Source organism: Amblyomma mixtum, chromosome 2, assembly GCF_055824585.1.
Source record: "Amblyomma mixtum isolate Tamu chromosome 2, ASM5582458v1, whole genome shotgun sequence".
Lineage (NCBI taxonomy): Eukaryota > Metazoa > Arthropoda > Arachnida > Ixodida > Ixodidae > Amblyomma > Amblyomma mixtum.
In genome coordinates this window covers 30,911,071-30,931,795 of record NC_143013.1, presented here as the reverse complement: position 1 = coordinate 30,931,795, position 20,725 = coordinate 30,911,071, and the positions used below count along the sequence as shown (strand labels likewise).

Here is a 20,725-nt window from a genome sequence, read left to right as displayed (position 1 = left end):
TTAGCATCCGGCAGAGGAAGCAACGAACGCGTGAGTAATCCGAAGATCGCCCCTCATGATACCAGAATGGAGGCACAGGACTCATTAATGGGCGCCTATTTCACACTCTCACGCGCCTACAACAGTCATCCTGTCGTTCCCATTGAGTGATAACAATCGATAATAGCATCACGTCCTCTGTATGCCATGCGCACTTGAATTCGAACATGGCCAGTTTGATCACCAATATGCTACGCTTGCTCTCTCTCTTACTATGCTGCTGGAGCTGATTTTTTTTGTTTGCTTTGGTATGTCCCGGGTATGATTAAAGTGAAACTTACTGTTATGCTTTGTTTCTATAGTGTAAGTAAACGCGCCTTCAGTTCTATTCAATGCAAGGAAGGAAAGGCTGGCGGGAAATTAAGCCAGTATACCTAAGAGACCGCAGTCTGGCGTCCAATGTGTTGTAGGGCTACTGGAAGACTTCGTCATCTGGGTATGGTGCTCTGCGCCGCGGTGCTATTGTTCCGTCTAAACGAAAGGCAAACGGGCGTCCCTCATAGCCTGAGCCGTTTTGGCACGTTAAACCCCATAATCCAAACCGAAAGGCAAATGGGTGATTTTGCTTTATACTCACTCGCAGCTGCTGAGATTTACAGCCTATCGTTTCGCAGATCCTGGACGTGCCTCATTGTTCACAGAATTCTAATTCCGATTCTTGATACATTAGGCGCGCGGATGCCACTGCCCTGAGAAGCTGAACCCAACGCAACCTGTGCTTAATACGAGAAATATATTCATTCCGGCGCGTCCGAGCTGCACGTCGAAATACACGAGAAAGAAGAATACTTGCAAGCAATTCGCGCTAACACCAAACACGACTAAGGCAGAAATGCGTTTAATTCTGTGTAATGATGACTACGTCGACAGTCACTGGCGGCAGTGATGAATGCACCTACCGTTCACCCTACACGGCCTTGTAGGTGCCCCATGCTATATGCAGCCATACGTACTGTGCAGGCCAATAATGACACAATATGTAAAATTCACTCTGGGGGATCTTTATTGTTCTCCGCTGCTGTCTTCTTACTTCAGGTCCAACTGGGTCTACAGTTCTTTCTGTAGTCGGGCAGAAGACCGCAGATAACACGGGCACTGAGAACTCCAAGAGTAGAGGTGCCATCTACCCTTTCCGAGAATTGCGTGCAGACACTGTTTCTCAGGAAGGCGCGCACGCTCTGTTTTTCATGCAAACTCATTTAGCTCACTGGTGATTAACTAGCAGTTGTTGCCGAGGAGGAGGAGGAGGAGGAGGATAAACTTTATTTCCGCCGAAAAAAGTAGCAGATGGTGTGGTGTTATAGCCCCATCAAGTGGCCATGAACCCGTGGCGTTCGGCGACTTCTAGGCTTACAACAAAGGGCTCATACCCACCCTGAAGGATCCTGTTGCTGGCCTCTGCTGGAGTGGAACAAACCCACAGTGGGGGATTGGCCAGGGTGTGTTGGTCTGTGCAGGAGTGACACATGCTGTTGTTGTTGTTCTTATTGCCCTCTTAAAAATGGCGCTTACCCACAAGGGGGATTGGTCATGACCAAGCGGTGACCACCACTTTTGTAGATTGGATACGGCAGAAATGAGATGAGATCAGAAAATTGGGTAACGGTGGAATGATGATGATGATGATGATGTCCTCAGGCTTAATGGCACAGATCATGCCTGTTTGCTTCTTCTTTTACGTTGATTTGATTTCTTTTGCATCCTTGCTTGTCGATTTGATTGTTGATAACGGCATTTTGTTGATTCTCTCGCTGGTATTTCTCTCGTTACAACGCCGCTTAACATATCCCAGGAGTTCAAACGGCGGTATATTGTTTCGTCCTCAGTGGACGAAGAGGAAGATTGTTCTTCTTTGCGGCGGCAGTTAGCCATCGGCATCAAGCCGACTGGGCCTATCGCGTTCTGTGCTGCGCACTGCCGACGACGACGTTTTGTGGCGTTTACATGGTTTTCCTCGGAGTCACGCCGCGGTCCCCAACGCCTCGTCCGGGATGAGACGCTGCGTCCTTGCCTCGCTACTCCTGACTTCGATCGCAGGTACGACGTTGTTCCAAACATCTAGGAAATGAAGTGCGGGCCGTCGTCCTGGCGCTTCCAACTCACACAGTTCTCAGATACGCTCTGTTATTTTACAGTGGCATGCCCTTGAGTAAAGTAGGATAAGCTAGTAGTACATCTGAGTTGATGTGGGTGCCATGATCATAGTGCCGTGAAGGCCATTGGATATTTGTGATAAGAGCAGCTGGAGGTTTCCGTTTTATTGCAGATGCGACAAGAATCTTGTCACCGTCATTGTTCAGGCTTTCAGCCCTAATGGGCCTTTAACTCTAGTCATTACCGGAGATGTTGCTATATTCTCCCTCAGACCAGCCACACCCGAACCACTGACCCATTAGCGCAAACAACCAGCGTGTGAGGGCATCAGAAAGCTCACACGCCAGTTGAAAAACAACAACAACAACAAAAACAAGTGTCCAATCTTCCGGCTCTCTTGGGGGAGGGGTCTTGTTTGAATCCGAAACATCATTAAGCTCCAGGTATTTTTTGTTCCTTTGGTATGTCTGCACAGCCTTTTTATAACAACGTAACGAGTTCGTAATAGTCCGATTTGTGTGTACCTAGTACCTGCACCCCTTGCTCTATTCCCCTTTGAGGATTTACATCTTTTCCCTTTCCTTTACGAAGCTGTAGAGGCGTCCACACTACGTTAGAAAATTACGAGGCTTTTTCTTCCCTCGTATTTCCTCCCTCCATTCCCCCTCTGACCCTTTTCTCCCACCCCGTCCTCCAACAGTATCGTTAACACTACCCGACGCGGTGGCTCAGTGGGTAGTAAGTGGTTAGGGCGCACAGCTGAGTCGGAGTACCTGGTTTCGAACCCGACCGCGGCTGCCTCGTTTCGATAGGAGCGAAACACAAAAGGCGTTCGTGTGCTGTGTGATGTCAGTGCACTTTAATGATCCCCAGGTGGTCGAAATTTTCCGGAGCTCTCCACCACGTTACCCCGTTCCCTCTTTCTTCCTTCACTCCCAGCTTCCTCCCTTACCTCACAGCGCGATTGAGGTGTCCACCGAGAAGCTGTGCAGTTACTGTGCCATTTCCTTTCCTCAAAAATCACTATTTTTATCGTTCACACTGTGGAGCCTTGGCTACTCGGCCGGTGTACCTGGGTTCGAACCCGGCCGCGGCGGCCGATGCAGCCGAAACACAAAATGCACCCATGGGCGGTGCGATATCATCATCATCATCATCATCATCATCATCATCATCATCATCATCATCATCATTATTCCGAGGGTACCGAACTTTCATTGTGCAGTTGAGGTGCCCACCGAGAAGTAAGACAGTTACTGCGCCTTTTCATTTCTTAAAAACCAATATATAAATAATTAACACGGTGGAGCATGTAGTATGCAGCAACTTAAAAGGTTTGCTGCACTTTGCCCCACAAGATCGCCTGTATGTTAGATGTCGAGAGAACTCGACGTGTGTGCCTTCCAGTATTTTTTGGGGTCTGCACGAAATTCCTTGCGCACCGCGGTATAATTTCGCAGTTACTCGCCAGCGTGGAGTGATCCAAAATTGCACATGTTTTGGTACAAAGAGCACGGGAATGCGTTTTCAATTAACACGAAGATGATAGGCAGTGTGTTCAGCTTCTATACCGAGAAACGCCGCAGCTTTTTTTTTCCTGGATGATGAATGCCAGGCAGGTCGGATGTGTATTGCTGCTGTAATGATGGAACGGTCAGAATGTTTCATATGCGATGACCGCGTAAGGCCAACTTCGAAGTGTCTCTGATTCTTTACGCTTCATAAAAACCGCTTTCGTTCCAGTGGAGACGACACATGGCACTCTGCCCCCAACAATACTCGACGATGCTGGTACCCACAAGTCCCCGTTTTACATGTTCTCGAAGCCCGAGGAAAGCCGACCATCCTGCGTGTTCGGCGTGGTGAGCGTCAGTCTTATTTCTTTGAAATTAATTTCTTAGTTTTGTTAAAATAGTGTATACATTTGCATTTCCTTGTGCTTAGGAAAATCCCCTCAGGGGTGAGTAGGTACTTAATAAAGGCTCCAAAAGAAAGCTGCTCAGCTTACTAAGAATATTCACTGTTGAAGGAAAGTTTGTCCTGGCACAGGGCACCTAACTTGCGGAGTTTTCCTCTGTAGCCGTAAGGCTGCGTTCAGGTCGATGCTAATCGTGAAACTTAGTGTCAGTGCAAACTTTGTCGTTCCAGATATGCGTGCTGCACTCCATGAATTAGTATGCTAACGATGGGCTACATGGAGCGTTATTTCTCGGCAAGCTAACCAACAGTGAACATCTGGTTGCATTTAGTTTGCTTCATTTCGTGGCCAAGAACTGTTCTTGAAACACAGCGGAATCTCGTTCTCAGCTGGAACTTTCTTCAGGCCTGCGTTAGACAACGAATATGTGGCGCCACGTGAACGCAAGACCTGAAAGTGGAAGCGTCAAACCCACGAAATTATATGAGCATTCCTCTTTTTAAAAGCGTGATGTGTGGTAACTCTTAGAATTAACAAATTTCAGTGAAAAGAAGCTCTCAGTACATAAGCAGGCGGGCAGCTTTTAGAAGAGCACTGTGAAAGCGCGTAGTAATATGAAAGAACAGAGCGTCTTGCAATCTTACTATACCGTGCAAACACGTGCGCCAGAAACTCATTGACAAATTTTCTGCCCTGATTTGTTTCGTTTCTCAAGAACCATTCCGTGTCTCCACTACGAGTGAACACAACTGCCCGGCTGACGCAACTCCGCCATCTTCTAAGCAAGGAGAACTTTCAAGGTTATATTATTCCTTCGGAGGATGCGCACAACGTAAGATACCACTTTGTTTATCTCTCTCTGTCTCTGGCGTTTATGTTAAGCCAATGTAGACATAGTGGAAAACGTCCCTGTGACTCTGCGGGCTCTTACTAGGCTAAAACTTCATAGCAGAGTATATTTTCTCGAAGGAAGTCACAAGAACTCATTTGGCAGTGAAAACTTCAGATATGTATAGAAGAACTATCTACAAAAATTTTTTAATGAAGCATGGTTTAAAATGAGTGGTTTTTGACATTAAGTAAAGATGAAGGCAGGAAAACTATTTGAACATTTTCATTTATTGTGCTAGATAAACTGGTTATCTTAGATGCCTTCTATTAATGCAAACGATTCATTAAATCCTAGTGAATTCATGTGGAATAGTGAAGCTAACGCGCACTCATCTTTTGTAGGCTCTGGGTCTAAATCTGTCTCATACTTTGCTCTGACGCACATCTTGTGGTCGCAGAAGATATCGTGGTTTTATTCGCCATAAATCTTTTAGAAGTTTATAACACAGGCGCGCACCGTACTGATGCAGCTGTGGAATTCTAGAACCATACGTTTCTGTTTTTTTTTTTGTTCATTTCTGTATAGAATGAATTCGTGCCCCCGCACTACAAGAGGAGACAGTACCTCACCGGCTTTTCGGGAGAAACGGGTAAGCTTCCGACTGTAGCTTCAGCAGAAACAGAATTCACTTCATAGAGCTTCCTAGAGTAGCGATACTTGCGTAAGTGTACAATGGCTTTAGTCCAAGTAAGGTTTTGTTCGCCCATGTGTCCGATAATCCCTGCATACGTGGAATGTTTAGGGTTCTTTTTTGTGACAGCCGGGGGGAATGCACATTACACTACACATGCACATTACACACAAAACAAAACAGTGTCACCACACGAGTTACGATTAGGCATGTGGGGTTTAACGTCCCTAGTCTACGCGCTTGGGTTATCGGGGTGGACGTTGTGGAAGAGTCTAGATTAATTTCATTTGCCTGGCATCGGCTTGGAACTTGCATCGCGCAGCGCACTGGCGTTCTTGTATTTGGACTCAACTCGCGAATGCCCGCTGAAGCCAGGATTCAATGCCGCGATTATGGGCCTACCAACCGGACGCCACACGCTGTATGCATACGAAGTTTGCCCAAATAAGATGTTGTCTCAAGCACCCTTTCTTAATATACATCGTTTACACACTCAGTGGTTATTGCTCGGGTGCTGTCCCGAAGGACGCGGGTTCGATCCCGGCTGCGGCGGTCGCATTTCGATGGAGGCGAAATTCTAGAGGCCCGTGTACTGTGCGATGTCAGTGCACGTTAAGGAACCCCAGGTGGTCGTTATTTCCGGAGCCCTCCACTACTACCCTCATAGCCTTAGTCCATTTGGCACGTTAAACCCCATAAACCCATAAACCAACAATTTCCAAGCGTCCTTTGTTGGCGCGCTTTCATAACACACGATGCACTCCTCCGTGGTAAAGAAAAACAGTGGATAGCTCTCAGATGCCACCTATGGGGTGGAATGTCTTGCCTCCCGTGTGCACCACCAGGTACGGCCGTGGTGCTGATGGACTTCGCGGCCGTGTGGGTGGAGGGTCGGTACATGCTGCAGGCCGAGGAGGAGCTCGACTGCAACTGGGTGCTCATGAACGGCGGCCAGCCGGACGTGCCGGTCATCGAGGAGTGGCTCAAGAGCAACCTGCACGGCCCCTCGAGGCTCGGCGTCGACTCGCGCATCGTGCCTTTCCAGGAGGCAAGTATACGCACGCGGCGTCACGCCTGAATCCCCTCTGTGCATTTTGAAGCTCTGCGTTTTTAAATGTGACGTTTGTTGCTGCGAGAGATGTTGGGGTAGAAAGGCGGGCGGGCGAACTGATGGGTGTGCGCGTTCATAGCTCCATGATATTTTACCAGAAGTCCGGGCATGCTAGCAGCTCGATCGTTTATTTTCTCCATATTTCTCAAAAAAAAAAAAGTCAAATGAAACAAGGGGTTCGGGGGCATGTTCACCAACCGATAAAAGTTGGTGCAAGGCGGTATTGTCGAACAATTTTTATTCCTTTTCATCCAAGTCGTATTTCTTGTTATTTAAATGCGGCGCTGTGTAACTCACACAGAGGCAATTAGGCTGCGTATAGCTATTCCTCGGTGCAATAAAAATTGAAATTAAAGTTGAATTGAGTTGACTTAATTTTTTCCTATAACCTCTTTCCTTAGCTTTTGACTGTGGGTGTACGTATTAGCCACACTAAGGCGGGAGGGAACCATATAATACAAATAAACAGGGTCAAGTATCACGCGCAGCCTTTGAGAAATAAAGTATTTCGGAAGAAGAAAAAGTAAAACTGTTGCAGCTTATCAGGCGAGGGCGAGAGCCTTTATCAGTTTTCGCCCATACATAGGGGCGGTCAGAGGCGAGGAACCTTAAACATTTTTTCGCCTAACTGTAGTAAATATCCTAACGTGCGCATAATGGTGCAAATAGGCATGACAAACAATGTTTAGTAATTTCTCAGCCATTCTCAGTATTTTTTTCAAGAGCTGTCAGAATTCTTGCACTGATTCTTGGCGTAAATCGATTGTTTGCGGGACTTTGTTTAATGCTTGTGTCTCGCTCTAATGCACGGTGTAGTTCCGAAAGATGGAAGAGAGCCTTCATCCTTTTGGCATTGAGTTGATTGGCGAGCCACGTCATCTGGTGGACGAGATATGGACGCCTATGGAGGGCAGACCGTACGAAGTAAACAGCACCATTGTTACCCACAGTGTCGAGTTTGCCGGTGAGTTCACGTCGTGGCCTGCTTATTATTTCTTTTTTTTTCTTTTTTTTTTGCAATGGTAGCTTTTCTCTATTGCATTCAAACATTTACATATTAGGCGCCCATCGTGTGTTGGAAGGCAAGGGGGTGGGGGGAGGGGGAAGGGGGTAAGGGAAGGGGGAGGGGTGGCTGGTGACAGTGTTGTATGACTGCGTCTTTTTATTAATGGCAAAAATTAGCGGAAATTTCTGAAGGGCATTAACATACCTTTTTATGACTTTTCTTCTTTCTCGCAACTTCAGGTGAAAGCTGGCAAGACAAAGTTCGCAAAGTGCGCGAATTTCTCAAGAAATCTGGAATCGACGCCATTCTGGTAACGGACCTGGGAGAGATTGCATGTAAGCGGTCCAGCGTTTTTCTCGACTTGAAGCCTTTTATTTTAGGGTGTGAAAACACTCAACATTTTCGAATGGCGGATAACGAATCGAACATGTTTTCAAGTTTTTTTCAAATGGTTTTCGAATAATTGCCACTAAGTTCGAACAAAACACGCCGTTGTTTTCTTCGAGGACTACTTCAAAAACAGGGCCTCTTTTAACGCCGCACAACATGTTATAGTAGGACCAGTAGGCGTGGTTTGAAGGATTTAGCACCTCGACGGGGTCTGTTCGTACGTCAGCGTTCATAATGGTCATACACATAGCCTCCCAAATTTGGCGAATGGGGCAGGGCTAAGGCAGGTTCAGCAAACCCTACCTTAATTCCCTATCTCAAGGTCGTATACATAGCGTCGCCCTTCTCATGTTCTGAGATGGGGCACTAGTTTACACTGTAGTTATTAGTAGCACAATGTAATTTTCCTGTACGTATGGACATGAGAGTCACAGAGCTAACATGCTGATTTTGTGTTAACCTACCTCCAAGTGGAGATCAGTGCTGCATCTTTTCACGCTAGATCTATAACTCCATTAAATGCAGCAAGGTATCGCAGGGTTGCCGCTACCTCTTTTCCGTTTTTCATGGTTGTTCGTTTCGTACAATTATTAATACAAGTAGCCAATATCCGCAAAAATATTCGATTCGGTTTTTAGCTGCACTACTTATATTTGATTAGGTAGCAAAGCTGCACTATTCATTTTCGATTCGGTTTTTAGCTACACTTCTCGTATTCGATTAGGTAGCAAAGCTGAACTATTCTTATTCGATTCGTGTTTTAGCTACACTACTCGTATTCGATTAGGTAGCAAAGCTGAGCTATTCTTATTCCATTTGTGTTTTAGCTACACTAGTCGTATTCGACTAGGCTCCAAGGCTGCACTATTTATATTCGATTCGGTTTTGAAAACGCACTATTCGCACACCCCGACATTTTTTTCCAGTTATATAAATAGGCTTTGTCATGGCTAGCTTGCTTTCTTTCTTCGTTCGCAGGGCTGTACAACTTGCGCGGTAACGACGTGCCCTACACCCCTGTCTTCGAGGCCTTCGTGTTCTTATCCCAGGACGAGCAAAAGTACGGCATAGGTACAATACTCACTTCGTAACCTTGAGTAATTTCCTTGCTTTATTTCAGGCTGTACGTAAATTCACAAAAAATGACGGCGGCTATCCGAAATTACCTCATCATGGATGAGTGCAATAACTGGGCCTGTGTTCAGGTAGGCGTAATTCTCCACCCAGGAAGTTAAAAAAAAAAAAAGACCTTATCAATACTGTACAGGTGGGCTTTCCCGCACAAAGATCTTGACCTCACCAAGATGGCGGAGCTTTCTCTAGAAACGCTGTGAAGGCTCCAGGACGAGCTCCAGGGGTGTGGGTGAAAAATGTGAAACGTATTTTGAAGGATAAAAAAACAACAATTGTTTGTGCATTGCGATTGTTCAAAGCGCGTTGTAGTCCAAATTGTTTGAATCAACTGAAACATGTGGGAAAGCCTGCTTGTGGAATTTGAATAATGTCACTCAATGAAAATTGAGTCTTGATTCCATAGTTTTCTTCTTCTCTCAGTGGAAAGACTACAAACTCGCTTACAACGAGATGAACATCAACGGAAATTCTGTGAACAGGCTCCTTGTGTCACCATTCTGCAGCTACGCGATCTGCGGCCACATCGACGTGGTAAGCTGACTATACATACTCTTCCTACTTGCAGTAACGAGAGTTAACACTGTGTAAGGTCTAACGTTCGAATCCTGTAACAGGCCGTACTATACAAAACCATGCTTTGCCACCTGTTTCCTGATAGGACAAGCTTGTTGTCAGCGAAGCGCCCATAAAAATGATGATGACTGTGAAGAACAACGTCGAGCTACGAGGTATACGAAACGCTCACGTAAGTGCCACTTCGCGCTTGGGTCAGCGGATTCCTTCCATGACGGTGTTTCTCTCACATCTGCCGAGTTCGCTAGGAATTTGCAGCTCGAGATCGAGGTAGTTTTAACTAGCGCGTATTAGTGTAATAAAATAAGCTGTGATAGCGTCAGTTTGCTAGAAATTATTTTATTGAGTGTGCTCAGACTACCTATTCTACGTGTGAACGAGCGAGAGAGAAAATGAACTAGTAAGTGAGAATGAAAGATTTCTTACTTGAGTTGGCATGCGAGTTCAAAACCATGCGCGAATTCATGAGAGAGCGAGCGCCCAATTAAGTGAACTTTATTTGTTCGTTTATTTATTTAAAGTTGAGTTTTGAGTTAAGACAGTTAAGCGATCCTAGACAGGTCGGTACGCAACGAATGGGCTGTAGAGAATTCATAGTATTACCTATTAAAAAAAAAGCAGAACGTTCTCAGCAAAACGGACTGAAAATCGCAATCCAAAAACTAGCGTTCGTTGTTGGAAATTCTTGAAAACTTCGAACTTCCGGAATGATTTAAAACTGCGCATAGCATCATGTTGCGGAGATTCCACGCGAGATGTTGTTCTGCATGCTACGGAAATGCTCACTCCATTTACAACTTTTTAGTAACGCCGACGTCACCCCTCAATAAAGACTGCCTTAAGAAGTAACGCTATCAGTACTCACAACTTTGGTCTGAAAGCGCGCACGGAATTTTTGATGGGAAGCCTTCTACAAGGCTGTGTCTCAAATGAGTGTTCCCTGAAATATGAGTTGATTTACAGGCGAATGAGTCTCTACAACTGAAGCACTTTTTCTAATTAGTGAGTCAGCACAATGACTGAAAAAAGTGGACTGGGATTAAAAATTGATAGAACCTGGATCCGGTTGCCTTGTAAATAATGTGATCCAGCAAGTGATTCAGATTTATTTCAGCGGTGATTTCTTTGGGAGGCATTCAATTTGTGAATAACTGAACTTTAGTGCAAATTCATGACGGCTTTATGAGTGTCTGGCTAGAAATAAACGTTGCCTCACGGCTTCGTCAACTAAGGCGGGTCATCGAATAAGTTTTCGGGTACCGCGTAAGCGTTACTGAGCTTTAAAGGAATGCTGGTGACCACTCCATCCAATTATTGTTATCGGTGAAAACTGATTTCCTGGCGCTTTCTGGCGATCCTGACGTCTGTCCGGCTGCAAAGAGCCCATTTATGGCTGAGAAAACTGAATTTAATAACTTCCCCGCCACTTGATCTAAACTAGTGACGTCCACCCCGAGAAGGACTGGTTGGCGCCTTTTCGAAATGTATGGCGATGTAGCATAGCCTCCGGGATCCGCATATTTAGCTGTCGATACACGCAGTCTGCTCGCGAAATCTTCCGGTGATGGCGACACCTGTCTTTAGAATGTCGCAGTATATCGGTACCTGTTGCTTGTTAAGAAGTACTTGAAGCTGGGCTAGTTGGTGCATATTCGTGAGAGACATGAGAGCGCAAAACGGGGACACGGACGAGGAAGGGAACAGCGCTCGTCCTGTTCCCTTCCTCGTCCGTGTCGCCGTTTTGCGCCCTCAAGTCTTTCACTGTTGCTTGTTGTTCATGCAACACACTATGTTATTAAATGATTGTTTCGTAAATACCTGCAATGACAAGTCGTGCACATTAGTATTTTGCATGGGATACCACTGAGATTCACACAATTATTTTCCTGCAGACGAAGGACTCCGTTGTATTTGTCACCATGCTAGCGCACATGGAGAGGGATTTTAATGCTAAGAAGCCATGGACGGAAGCACGGGTCATCTACGAGCTGGAGCGGATAAGGAGGCGAGTAGTATTTTATGTGTGTCAAGCTTAATTGTTATGCGTGAAAAGCGTATTACGTCTGACGTCATGTCAGTTGAAGTTCCTTGCGTTGAACTCAAGTGAAACCGCTCGCCGGCTTCCTCATTATCGCACGGGACATGCTGCCATTTGAAGCAAGGCGTTTGTGGCTGTATGAATACCTGCTGTTTCCGATTCCTGGCGGTTTCTGTTGAGTGCCTGTGAACCTCCATGGTTTCATTTTCGGATGTGAGGTTTCTACGTAGAACTGCTGAAGCCATTAGCACAGCTTGACAACTTGTCCAATCAGAGGACGGTGGTGGTGGTGGTGGTGGTGAAAACTTTTAATTGCTGCAATAGACTTTGGGAGCCACAGAGTGGCCCTGCTACATGGTCGGCGTCCTTAGTCCGGGACACTGCATGACAATGCCCCGTCTCTCGCCCGTTTCACCAGAGCCCTTTGGGACTCAAGCGAGGAGCAGTTGAGGAGGGCAGTCTCCCATGCCTCTCTGGAAGGGGTAGGGGAAGGGGGGAGGTGGGGATTTTGAGTACATGCCCACACTATGTGGAAGATATCACAGGTCTCCCCACAGTGCGGGCATCGCCCATCCGTGTTAGGATCGTAATGCTTTAAGATTGCAGGACAGAGTAGAGTACCTGTCTGCAGGCGCCTTAAAGTTCGCTCCTCCGTCTTACTCAACCCCTTTGCAGGGGCCGGGAAAAGGCGGTGGTTGTCGCTATAATGCGTTATTATTTCCCTGAATCGCAGCAGCGGCTGATTAGTCTCCGAGCCAGAAGAGCTGGGATGAGGAGCCCGGTGAATAAGCGCTCGGGCAGCCGCGTCAGCGGCCTCATTACCTCGTAAGCCCTGATGGCCAGGAGCCCAAATGATTCTTTTCGGTGTTGGATCAGTGGCAGTCTGTCTTAGAATGCAAGCACCTAAGGGGGAGATCTCCCCTGCCAAGAGGACGGAGCACAATCCAAAATCTGTTCGCAGAGGCCGTCGGCTTGCTTCTTGCGCTGCTTATATCGCAGTTGCCTGCCGCCACAGACTAGCATGTTCAGATGGTGGCGACAAATTTTTGGGTTCTTATCGCTTCCGACTTCCTTGATCGATGTCCCCGTAATAATGTGATACGTTTGATTTATGGATATTTTGCTGTGCGGGAGCCGAAAGGCATGTCGACCCGAGGTGTCTCTCAAACAGTACTCAAGGAATCACGATGACATATCTTTAGGCTCATGAGAGCCTTTGAACTTATCGTGTTCTGAGATAGGCTTGGAGAGATGCCCCAACCCCCTCTGAACACGCGCTAGAACTGGCATGTAATACGGATAGCTAGAGAGGTCGGATGCTTCAGAGTTGATAGAACCTACAAGAGCATATTAGGTTTTTACAAGGCTTCCGTATGATTACTTGCTAAGTATGAATAGGTATGTCAAATTAAGGTTGCGTTGTAGTTGCGAAAAAAAAAGACACGTACTAGAATCAGTTCACAAATGCACAAGTAACTTACTGCTGCTACAACACGAGTTGAAAAGCTCCTTCTGAACTAATATAGAATGGAAGCTCGTTAAAACGAAGTCGAAGGGTCCTGTCGATTACTTAGATATAGTCCGTGTTGATCGAGCTTCCAAACGGAATCGTCATTCTTTTGTTATGTACATTATTTCGTTTTAAACTGTTTCGTTATAGCGAGGTTCGACAGCATATATATCACAGTACTGTCCCGTGGAGCTTGAAACCCTTACCAGCGGCACTGCGATAAAAGGCAGTAAAGGAAAAGTTTTTTGCCTACAGCAGAGCCAGGGTGCGTGAAGAAATAGTGCCGACACATAGCGGTCAAAAAGCTCTGCCTTGGTAGACGGCAAGCTCGCGCTTGAAGTCCGCGGAAATATTTTAAGCTCCAGGTGGAGTGTGGAGGACACCAAGAATAACAAACAATGGTTGTCGCTGGCTGGCTAGATCAGGCACACACGTCTTGAACCTTTCTTTCCCGCACGGTGAACGCAGCCACCAGCCGCATTACCGGGGCGAGAGCTTCAGCAGCGTGGCAGCCGTGGGACCCAATGCGGCGGCTCCCGCCCACCACCCCCGCAACGGCTCCGGCGGATACATCAGCAACGCCAGCCTCGTGCTCGTCGACTCCGGGGCGCAGTACCTGTAAGCACGAGCAGGCATAGCGCAAAGCAGGGCTGCTTATAGAAAGAACTGAGTGCATCTGCAATGAAATACGTCATGACGAACAAGGGGTAAAGAGTCGAGAAGAGGGGGCGTTAACTCTGTGCAACTCCGTCATGGTACCGCTAAGAACTCTTGCACAAAAGTCGATAAAACATAAACGAGTCCCTGCTTCAGGAGTCGTTGATAAGTACATTATAAAGAGAATATTTTTGACTTTATTACTTTATGTACGCTGATCTTTAAAAAGTGCAATGGTTTTAACGTAGGTAAACCGAGCAGACGAGCGAAAGCATGTGTTTAGCCTGGTTCGCTCATGGTTTTGCTTTGCTTGGTCGCAGGCACGTCTGGCGACGATATTAGTTCGATAGTAGCATTAGTTGGTGAAGGCGACGATGTGCAATGCACAGCGCGAGTGTGTATATTTGTTCGATAGCAATATTAGTTGAAGAAGATGACGATGTGTAATGCGGGGCGCGAGAGTGTGTTGCAGGTTAACACGAGGCATGATCGGCTGCGGCGATATCATTGTGCTCTCGTGAAGTGGGCAGCGAAGCTGTCTGTTCGCGCCGGCGTGGATTCGAATCCCAATCGCGGCAATATTTTATTTATTTATTTATGGCTTAGCCAAGGTCACCCTCAATGACAAGCTTCACACAAACTCGGTGAACAGGTTAGACCTAGTGAAGTAGCGCTTCCGCACTGAAAACATAGCAGAAATGCTGCCCCTGATCTTCGGTCAGTATCACGTGATCTGCAACGATCGTTGGTACCAGATCAGTACGCCTTGTATTTAGCTTTATGCAAACAGTACACTCCCTGTGTGTGGCAAACTATCAGCAGGCGTTAGCGCAACGGCTGTCACCACGTTTAGCAATAACATAGAGAGATGTGAATGAGAGTGCGGTCACCGATTTGTCCCTGGCGTCTGTGTATTAACTCTTTCATAATGAAGACGAAAATCAAGAAGTTCAGATGCTTGGTACAGTTATTTTCTGGCAAAACTTTTTTTAATTCTAATCTTCTATTTCTAAGACACTTCTTAGATCTTTTTTAATAAGTGACGTCTACGTGTAACATGGAGGGATGGTACCCTATCGCTTGCTGCACTACATATCTTTCTTTCTTTTTACTGCAGGGACGGCACCACAGATATAGCAAGGACTGTTCACTTCGGAACGCCAACAGAATTCGAACAAGTTAGTGCTAAGAAGTGACAGTGAAATCAGAGATATGTAACGTACGTCGGTGGTCAACGTTGTTTCTCGCATCCAGGAGGTGTACACGAGGGTGCTCATGGGCGTGATCGACATGTTTCTGACGGTGTTTCCGGAAGGAACCAAAGGTACGCAACACGACTTTTCTCCGTCATGCGCTCGGCTCTAAATCTGTTCTTTAGCACCCCGGGAGCGAAGGCTGCTGTGCAGTTTTGGGAGAGACGTTCAAAGTGTTACGCATCTGATATGCTTTGACTGCTTGAATCATTTAGTTCAGAGTTCAGAGACAAAGAAAAAATCAGACAGTAAAACTCAGTAGGTGGGGACACCAAATGCTGGACGCTACGAAACATATTAAACAAAGCAGATGAAAAATTCAGAAGTTTCGGAAGTTGTAGTGTCAAAAAACACACTATCGGCGCAACCGCTTATTTTTTTAGCTAGTTTTCGACTACTGCAAGGTGGCATTCTGCGATAGGGCATTATTATAAGAACGAACATGACATTTCAGTAAATGTCGTTCGAGGTTTCGTATCGGCGCTCTTTTGGAATTAACTGGGAGCATGTTCCGTTTATTACTGGCGCTCATCTGCAGGAACTGCTGTCAAGTGCTTATATTGCGGGCACAATTACGTCTTGCGATGTACAAATACAGCTGAATGTACTCTCTCTTGCAGACAACGCTCTAGACGTGGTTGCCAGGCGGGCTCTCTGGAGCGTCGGCCTCGACTTCCTGCACGGCGTCAGCCATGGCCTCGGTGCCTACATGACGGCCCACGAGCGTAAGCATAGGCTTTTGCAAATGCTTTTGCACGTTTTTTAAAAAAATTATTATTGCTTGCATCAAGTTGAGTTCACAGGCCCCTGCCTCTTTAAGCCAACAGCTCGCGAAGTACTCGCGTGTGCGAAGCAATTTTTCTCAAACCATAGCCTGAATTAGACTATGAATATGGTATCGTACTACATTCACGTACTAATCAGAGTTATAGATAAAGGTAACCTCTGTTTCTTTGCTAATGCATGAACAGTTTGTTTGCGCTAAAATAGCTGGTGTGTTTACAGTAAGGTCCCCAATGCTGCGTGACTGTCGTCCGTAGAAGCTTCACCTAAACTGAAACTGCTTAATAATGGCGCTGTTACAAAATACTTCGCTTGGTCGAGCGTATACGTTATGTTGTGTCACTTGTCACTTTTGCAGGTCCTCCTCTGATATCTCCTTACAGCAAAGGACATCCTCTGCTACCTGGCATGGTTTTGTCAAACGGTACGCGGCGTCGGCTGACCGATGAACGACTTTTGGTTCTCTGCGCATCTGCACCTGTTTAAGTGTTTATGCTGAGTGACAGCTCTCAGAAAACGGGTTTAAAATATTGGTGTATCTTTATGATGCCAGTAGTTAGCGCACAATCTCCTAAAGAAATGATTAGCTAGTCTGTTACCTGTACTGCAGAAATTCAAACGTAGTATTGAAGCTGCCTGAAAATAGATATCCTTGCTCAAGGAAGTGCTATCCTTGTGCCAGTTCATAATGCATATAATATCTGTTGTGATCTGTAATTGGTGGGCTAACCCGACGTATAAGCGCAAGGCTTGATCGCATATTCTCTAGAAAGCACATGAGAAAACATTTTATAATTATTTCACTGAAAATCGTAAAAACTCAAGAAGGGCTGATGCCGCCGTTAACAAATATACTTAGGCTAACGACTGAGAGCGAAAAAAGGCGTTAGCTTTGCGTTAGAGCGCGCGTATGTTTGATTTTCCCAGAGCCAGGTTACTACGAAGAGGAGAGGCTTGGCGTGCGACTGGAAACTGCTATGGAGATAGTACCAGCCAACACCACTGTAAGTCAAGAAAAGACATGGCTTTTGTGACGTGAAGTGACGCACTGTGTTGCGTTCTGTGCAAGCACGGGTTAATCGCAATACGTGTACTGAAGCTGAACTGGATTCCGAGGCCTGCATGTAATTTTTCAGCGGAAGTGCAAACCAAGTTGTATGCGTTTTGTGCACGGCTTCATTCTTCTTCTTTTTGTTTCTCACTCAGCTGTACGGAAGCATTGCGCGAATAAGAACAGGAAGCCACGATGATTGGATAACAATTACCGAACTTCCGACTACGTATACCTCGGTCACGATAATTGCGAATCACAGGTGGCATGGAGCAATGCGTTGTTAGGCACAGCTCCCTTTCTCTCCGCGACAACCCGAGCGGTATAGAACACCGCTTACCGCATTGCTCGCCTCTGCTCAGGTTTCACGGCACGGTCTGCGGCGCGTCTCGAGCAGCAAATCGTGCTTCCTTTCATCTGGCAACAGCCGTCATCAGGCCCATTTACCATCTACCCCGCTCGCGCGCTAACGAGGCTAACGATCTCATCAAACGCACCGCGCGAGAGCGCGTGGACACACGCTGCTGCTGTTGCTGCTTCCGCGCCATTGTTTATCGATAACGCCGCATGCCTGCCTGCTGCCGCGAGTGTGTTCGTGCATGTGTGTTATGTACACCTCCAGTACAGGTTCATGTCCCACAAGTTTTGCAAGTTTGAACCCCTCACGTTCGTGCCGTTTCAAGCGAGCCTGATCAAGTGGGAGCTCCTGAACAAGGCGCAGGTCAGTGGCACTCCTCTCACCCCCCCCCCCCCCTTTTCCCCTTCCCACTCGTCTTGGAAATCAATCTCTCGCCTAGTAACGTTTGTTGTTGTTCGGTTTTGCTTTGTATCTGGAAGAAGAGTGGTGGCGCATGTTTGTTTTGGTGTTGTGCTCGCTGGCGAGTCCAGCACACTCACATCTCACACACAGCTTCATTCGCGTCACGAGCGCGCCTATCACGACGCCCAGAAGGCTGGCCCAGGCACGACGGAGGCGTCCTCATTACATAGGGTGTGCTGCTGCGGCTGCTGCTGGCTGGCCGCACATGGGTCGTGCTGTCTGTGGCGAGCCGCGGGTACTCGCGCTGTGCGGTATTATATACACGTGAGGACGAGGTGGAACCGGCAGCGTTGAGGAATGTGAAACGCCGAGAGATTTGGCAGCTCAGCTCGTTCGTGTGTCTTTTATTTCTTTATTTCTTTACTTCTAGCCGCCGTAACGTACTAGTCAAGACACCCGCTGTACGATGGTGTAGTAGTAATGGTTTACCCGCTTTTGCATCGTTGTTTGCGAACGCACACGTGGATATGACCGTGCACGGTGTGGTTCGTATATAGGTGGAGGGTGAGAGATTGGTTTATTATGGAAGTAAGCTTGCTAGATATCTTCAGCATCGGTTTTGGAAGGCTGAGAAATCGTGTTCCTCACCGTTCTGGGCAGTCACGCTGGTACTAGCAAATAGGTTCACATTAATTTGTGGACGGTAACCAGATGATTGCATCCAGGTTGAAATGTCAGCGAGAACCGTGTAATGTGCATTGGCATTGCAGTTGGAACTGGATTTTACTGCAGAGAGGAACCCCCCCATTTTTTTTTTCATGCAGTATGCCTGTTCAACCTTCCACCGTCCACGTTCTTAAAACGTAATTGGTCAGAATGATGCCAGGTACTGTATTCCTAGCGTCCGTGAAGCCTTTTGTACTCTGACATATACAAAGGAACAAATAAAACGCAACAAATGTTTCGCTAGACTGCGTTGTATAGAAGAGGATTCAGACATTCTGAATTGGAGTACAACAGAACGAGACTAATAAGAGCTAAATAAACCCGTTTACAACGATAGGTTCTTTAGACAGTTGCTGAAGAACGCGAGGCAACCTATTAGACAACCGATTCCACTCTTCTGGGGCACCTTCCCTGAGCTGCATAAAATTCCTTCCAACATGCTTCCAATTTCTTCAAATCTCATCTCTCCGAGTGAAACTTAGAGAAAGTTAGGGGGGGGAAAAAAATCAACGGATTTTACTCGATGACGAACCTGACCCGTTCCCTTTCACGCTGTTGTAGCCGTTACCGATGTCTGGCATGGCTTACCTTTATTTTAATACAATGTTTATTTCGTAAATGTTGGTCGCAACTTAGATGAGATCCGTTTCACGGCTGGGAACGGCAACGCTACCGTTGTTTACACGTGCAGCTGGCCTGGCTGAACGACTACAACTCCAAGACTCTGGACGTTGTGGGCGCCGAGCTGAAGCGCCTGAAGAGGCACGATGTGCTGGCCTGGCTGCAGGCGCACACCTTCCGCGCCGAGCTCAAGAACGGCTCGGTGCCCGTGCTGCGGGTGGCGGGACACCACGGCCTGCTCTCCCAAGAGGGCCACGGCGGACACCACGCCAAGCACGCGGACGGAAAGAGGCCAGTACTCGGGCACCTGCATGGTGGAGGGGAAGAAGGGAATTGGAGATGAGCACGCGAGACTCCGGGTGTCTCAATCGACGTGGAAATGAATTCCCGCCAATTCCCCATAGAGACCCCCTGTGTTATATCGAATCTGGAATCTGCTTCCTCTTGCACTTGTGCAGTGTACGCTAAGCATGTCCATGTATACAGTGTGTACTTTTATTTCTGCACTGCACTTGTCATGCCCCTATGAGTCCGCCCACTCGTTGACCACCTGGACCACATGAACATCCATGCGTGATGGTCAGTGACGTGTGTATGTGTGTGTGTGTGTGAGTGTGTGTGTGTGTGTGTGTGTGTGTGTGGGCGCGAGTGTGTGTGCGTGGACGTGTACGTACGAGCAATGTGAAAAAAAGGGAAGAGTACGTTTACGACTCTACGTTGAATGACGAAAATAAGATATTTGTTTTATGGGTGATTAACGTCTCAAAGCGACTCATGAAGAAAATATGGCGGAGCATATGCAGATATGACGGGCGAAGAAATAGGTTACTGTAAAGATGTGCTGGTACTACTCCCGGTAAATTTCATCATCAATTTTGTCGTGAGGAGGGAGAAGGCCCAAAAGCGCCGAGAAACGGCACCGTCAGTGCCGTGTATTTGGAACCCTTCTTGCCTCTTGTAGCCAGTTGTACCGAAATCCAGACATAGTGACTGCAACTAACGCTAGGTTTAATAAACTTAACAACTGCTTGCCCAACATTCTGAGCAATGCATAGAGGCGACGTATGTTTTGTTTCCAGCTTGACACTGGAATGAAGCTAGGTTACGTTAACATACGTATAACCGACAACCGCAGGCTGGGGGCAGCCGGATCGGCCAACTGGACGTCAGCTGCCGACGCCTTTCTACCCGGACGTGCGCTGCTTGCCCTCGCGTCGACGTTACTCTGCGTCGCGACGATGCTGCGGCTGCTAGCGTGAGTTGGGCCCCTGCCAGCACCCCAACGTTTGCGGTCGTGGTTTGAACTCAGTGCTGTGCGCGCTGGTGCTTCGTCGTCGTGGACAGTGACGACGTGTGCGATGGCCTGGTGCACAAAACAAAGGACATTTGGGCGTGCTGCGTCAAATGTCGACCTTCGGGTCACTGACTGTCTTTTCTTTTTTTTTTCTGTCTTCTGGAAAAGAGCCAGCCGAACCACTCAACTGTTGTTCCTTTGCAGCTGTTTTTTAGCTCCCTGGAAGGAGTAAAGTTTGTTAGGG

General features: G+C 47.1%; 1 protein-coding gene across 1 annotated transcript; it reads left to right on the top strand.

Moving 5' to 3' along the window:
• The first annotated feature begins 1,997 nt into the window (after positions 1-1,997).
• LOC149358825 (xaa-Pro aminopeptidase 1-like) lies at positions 1,998-20,503 on the top strand. Its single transcript, XM_089568927.1, has 21 exons — positions 1,998-2,076; positions 3,877-3,995; positions 4,767-4,883; positions 5,469-5,532; positions 6,420-6,622; positions 7,502-7,649; positions 7,931-8,026; positions 9,060-9,141; positions 9,202-9,286; positions 9,636-9,746; positions 9,874-9,960; positions 11,681-11,793; positions 13,805-13,954; positions 15,111-15,171; positions 15,248-15,317; positions 15,867-15,971; positions 16,388-16,453; positions 16,957-17,033; positions 17,703-17,801; positions 19,258-19,478; positions 20,323-20,503. The coding sequence occupies exons 1-21, from the start codon at positions 2,031-2,033 to the stop codon at positions 20,444-20,446; spliced, it is 2,244 nt and encodes a 747-aa protein (XP_089425053.1). The 5' UTR covers positions 1,998-2,030; the 3' UTR covers positions 20,447-20,503.
• Positions 20,504-20,725: the final 222 nt, after the last annotated feature.

Bases quoted from the DNA above. Each gene is read 5' to 3' on its own strand.
- LOC149358825 (XM_089568927.1), top strand. From the start codon at position 2,031: ATGAGACGCTGCGTCCTTGCCTCGCTACTCCTGACTTCGATCGCAG. The intron at 6,623-7,501 runs GCAAGTATACGC...TGCACGGTGTAG, and splicing joins GCATCGTGCCTTTCCAGGAG to TTCCGAAAGATGGAAGAGAG. The intron at 17,034-17,702 runs GTAAGTCAAGAA...GTACACCTCCAG, and splicing joins TAGTACCAGCCAACACCACT to TACAGGTTCATGTCCCACAA.